This window comes from Crocodylus porosus, unplaced genomic scaffold (genome assembly GCF_001723895.1).
Source record: "Crocodylus porosus isolate Cpor-Errol unplaced genomic scaffold, CroPor_comp1, whole genome shotgun sequence".
Lineage (NCBI taxonomy): Eukaryota > Metazoa > Chordata > Crocodylia > Crocodylidae > Crocodylus > Crocodylus porosus.
In genome coordinates, this window is record NW_017728947.1 from 57,301,000 (window position 1) to 57,305,228 (window position 4,229).

At 50.5% G+C, this 4,229-nt stretch overlaps 1 protein-coding gene across 1 annotated transcript; it reads left to right on the forward strand.

Annotated features, from left to right (window-relative positions):
- Positions 1-932: 932 nt before the first annotated feature.
- Positions 933-3,591, forward strand: SRP14 (signal recognition particle 14). Its single transcript, XM_019551343.1, has 5 exons — positions 933-1,025; positions 1,146-1,218; positions 1,944-2,056; positions 2,655-2,687; positions 3,122-3,591. The coding sequence occupies exons 1-5, from the start codon at positions 1,002-1,004 to the stop codon at positions 3,209-3,211; spliced, it is 333 nt and encodes a 110-aa protein (XP_019406888.1). The 5' UTR covers positions 933-1,001; the 3' UTR covers positions 3,212-3,591.
- Positions 3,592-4,229: the final 638 nt, after the last annotated feature.

Below are 4,229 nucleotides of genomic sequence, written 5' to 3' on the forward strand. Positions count from 1 at the left end.
ATGCCACGTGCATGTAGCTGGCAACACAGCCCCAAGACAGTAGAGAGCAGCTCCCCAGCTGCCTGTGGGTAAATGCGGGGAAAGGAAGAGATGGACTGAGGCCCCCATGGTGAGGGAGGAAGTGGTGCAGGGTTGGCACTTGGGGGTGCTACCCAGCCAGGGCAGTGCAATGGCCAGGAATGTGCAGGAGAGTGGGACAGAGTCACAGGTGACTTGTCCAGTTTGGCATGGGGGCAGAGGGCGGGGGGAGAAGGCAACTCCCCACTGCTGCACACGCTCCTGGGGACAGGGGTACAGGTGGGCCCGGCAGCTCTGTAGTGGCTGCTCCCCCATGGTGAGGCGCCCCCTGCCTGCAGGGATGACAGCAACAGCACAGAGTTGTGCACCCTGTTGATGCCGGGTGGGCAAGGGGTGTGTCGCCATGGCAGCGCAGCTATCAAGGGCTCCGGGGTCAAGGAGCCGCCAGGCAGACAGCTTGCATCCTCCCCCACCCTCACCGGTTCTGCTTGGAGCGGGGCGGGGCGGGGCCGTGTCCCGCCTTCCAGTTCGGAAGAGGTGGTCGCCCTCAGCACCTGCCTGAGGCAGGATCATCCCTCTCCAAACCATCCCCCACAAACCCGTCATCAGCCCTCTCGGTAAAGCCTCGCCCTACGCCGCGGCTGCACAGCTTGTTCCCAAAGGCCCCAGGAGCCCAGACCCACCCGCCACGAGGAGAATTACCTCCCTCACCCCAAACACGGCCGCTGGCTTAGTCTCGAGCGCAGCGCGCGCCAGACCCCTCGGCCGGGGCCGGCAGGAGTAGCAGGCATGGCCGGGCATGCAGAGGGTGCGGGTCCCTGGGGGAACCTTAATACAACCCTAACGCGCACGGTGGAAAGGCGGAGGCGCAGGGCGCACGCGCCTACCGGAGCAGACGACCCACCCCCCGGCCGTGCTTCCGGTTCCGGCGCCATTTCCGGGCTGCTGGCTGCGCTGCGGAGCCGGGTGGGAGTAGTAGCGAAATGGTGCTGCTGGAGAGCGAGCAGGTGTGGGTCGGGTCGGGTCGGGTCGCGGGACCCCGTTACCGGCCGAGCTCACGCGACTGCCGGACCGGCCTCTCCCTTCCCTCTCCCCGCTAACGCTGTACCGTGTCCGTGTCTCCGCAGTTCCTGACAGAGCTGACGAGGCTGTTCCAGAAGTGCCGCACCTCGGGCAGCGTCTTCATCACCCTCAAGAAATGTGAGTACCCCTCGGGGAGGCCGGCCGGGGCCTTCCCCAGCCGCGCGGCACCAGACCTGCTTTATAGGCACTGTTCCGCGCTCAGAAGCGGGCGCCCGGCGCCGCCGCCGCCGCCGCGTGTAATGCCAAGCGCGGCCACGTCATCCCGCCCGCGGGGTGCTCCGGGGCAGCGCTCATCGCCACTGCTGTGGGCCGCCCTCCGGGCCGGGTGGCAGTGCCTGCGCGCTGGGCAGGGCTGGGCTGGACTGGGGCCGTTCGTGCAGCCTGCAAGGCTGAGTACCGCTGGTCCAGATGAAGAAAAGAAAGATCTCCTGCTTGCTTGTCACCAGCCTCAGTCCATTTTGCTTTGGGATCCCTGGCATGCTGGGTGAAATGCTTCAGATGGGTTGCTTTTTTTTTCTCTGTCAATTCTTAAAATGGTTGCTGTAGACCTAGAAATTGTGGGAAGAAAAGACTGGCCAGTCAGTGGTTGCTGTCACTGCCTTGTGTGGCAGATGGCCTCTGCTGCACAAGGCCTTGGGGTCTGTAACTGTCCAGAGGTTTTGTAGCTGGAAGAGTCTTGCCTAGTGATCAAGGCTGCTGGGGGAAAATGCTGACTTCCAGCTGTAGGATGGAAGCTCATATCTTCTTGCTGGCCTGATATTGTTGGATGAACTTTCTAGTTCTGGTGACAATTAAGTAAGTGGCTGAAAGCAAAAGAAACCTGGTTTGGTTTTTAATAACAGATGATGGTCGAACAAAACCAGTCCCACGGAAAGGCCACATAGAAGGATTTGAGCCAGCGGACAACAAGTGTCTTCTGAGGGCAACAGATGGGAAAAAGAAGATTAGCACCGTGGTAAGCAGCAAAGTTGGGCTAAAGAAACAATGTGCAACTCTACTTAAACCCTGAATAACTACTTGCATTGTTTAGGCTGATTGTCAGTTGTGAAAGAAAGCTAAAGTTTTGAGAACTACAAGTGGTAGTTAAAATTCTGCCAGGTAATGGAGCCAGGCAGTTTTCAGGGTAACTAAAAAGTAACTTGAACAGGTTCAGGTGCTTGGAGACAGCTCAAGTGTTTTTGACAGTAGAATCTGGGTGAGAATGGATAGGGAAAAAAGCACTGTGTTTAGAAATTAATCTGGAACATGCTGTGGAATAGCTTCTTGCATTAAAAAAAATTATTTTCAAATAGAAGTTGGACTCTCTGCCTTCTGACAAATGGCTTATTTTGAACGAGTTTTTTTCAACTTATGAGATCTGTCACCAGCTCTTTCTTTCATGTGTGTCCCTCGGTAGTAGTATCTGTGTAACTGAATCTCATCCATTGGTCAGACGGCTTCAGTTGCTGGTGGGGATTAGAAGGCAAGAGAGCACGACTGGTTACTGAATTCTAGTCAGTCGTTGGTAAGGTGGTGAGTCTTTCCTGCTTAACCTCCTTTCCTGCTTTTCACAGGTAAGCTCAAAGGAAGTAAATAAATTCCAGATGGTAAGTTTCTGTAGGGGAATGAGGTCTTGTATTTCTTATAGCAGTGGTTCTCAACCTTTTTTTTTGTCCCAGGACCCATTTGTAAACATCAGTGGCCAGTCTTGACCCATTGCTCCCAGGCCGCAGCATGTAGGGTGGGTGTGTGGGGCATGGGGAGGCCCCAGGCAGCCTCTCACAGGCTGGAACTCTGCCAGCCTGCAAGGGAAAAGCCATAGCTTTCCTCCTTTTAAAGGAGAATCTGTTTTTAAAGTTTGCTTGTTTCATATATTTTTTGCGACCTGCTGGTTGAGAAATGCTGTTCTATACCTTTGGTTTCTCTTTTACTCTTCTAGTGTGTGTTGGGGGGGGGGAGGTATTAACAATCCATAGACAGCCAATAAAACTCTCTCTGATCCATCCTGGGAGAGTCTTTAAACTTGTTTTGTTTTTTGTAGGCCTATTCCAACTTGCTAAGAGCCAACATGGATGGCTTGAAGAAGAAAGACAAGAAAAGCAAAAACAAGAAAAGTAAAGCAACACAGTGAGAGAATGGAATGTCTCCCATCAATGCAATTCATTCAGATACTTGCCTTCAGTAAAGTCCATTTCTTGAGTTACTTTTGGCTTTACATCCAGCAGAATACTGGGATGTGACCAGTAGTCTTCTAAACTGGAGGCAAAGAGTACTTTGTGGATTCCTGTATGGTGGGAATATTTACTGTTATACTGAAATAGTTTCACTCAGCTGCCAACTAGTTTTGTACTTGTATTGCTGTTCTATTTTGTATTTTTACTTGAGATGGGAGGGAGGCAGCAGGGAAGGAGAGAGGCCTGGTCACAAGGAAATGCCAGGACAGGATCTTGAGTCTCTGTGACTGAAAGCCTAGTATGAACTACTGGGAAAGTGGATACTAAGTAACCTTAGGACACTGACATTTTTATTTTTCCCCTCTCCTTCACTGTTTCTAGCTGTGAGCATAGGTCAATAGTAGTAATTGGCTTCTTTTTTTTTTTTAAGCATGCTTTAGACTAGAGCTTCATGCTGTAATTGCATTGGCTTAGTAAAAAGCATCATCCTTAAGATGTATACAAAGATTTGATTCTTGGATAAATGGTTAACCTATAACTACTGTGGTAGCTCCTTGCTAGGAGTAGATACAAAATGGTTATGCTTAATCGTTTCAGTTAAACAAAATAAGAAATCGATTTGAATAAAATAACTCTTAATAACGTTGCCCAGTAAACAACTAAGAATTAATTGGTCTATGTGTACTTGGGATTCAAATAGTTCTGATACCATTTGCAGGCCCTAGGGGTAAGAACCAAGCCCACCTCCCTGCAGTTTTGCTTTGAAATGCCATGAACTTCTGATTTAGGTCTCTCCTCCTTCATAAAGAGGTAAGTGATTCCTTTCCACTTTGTCTGGGATTATGCTATAAGAAATGGGGTATCTAAATTTTAATGTAAAGGAAAACTGCAGTACTGAAAAGTTTTGGTTACTAGAAGCATCTATACAGGAACAGAACTAATTTAACTAAATAAAAGGTAATATACTTAAACAAA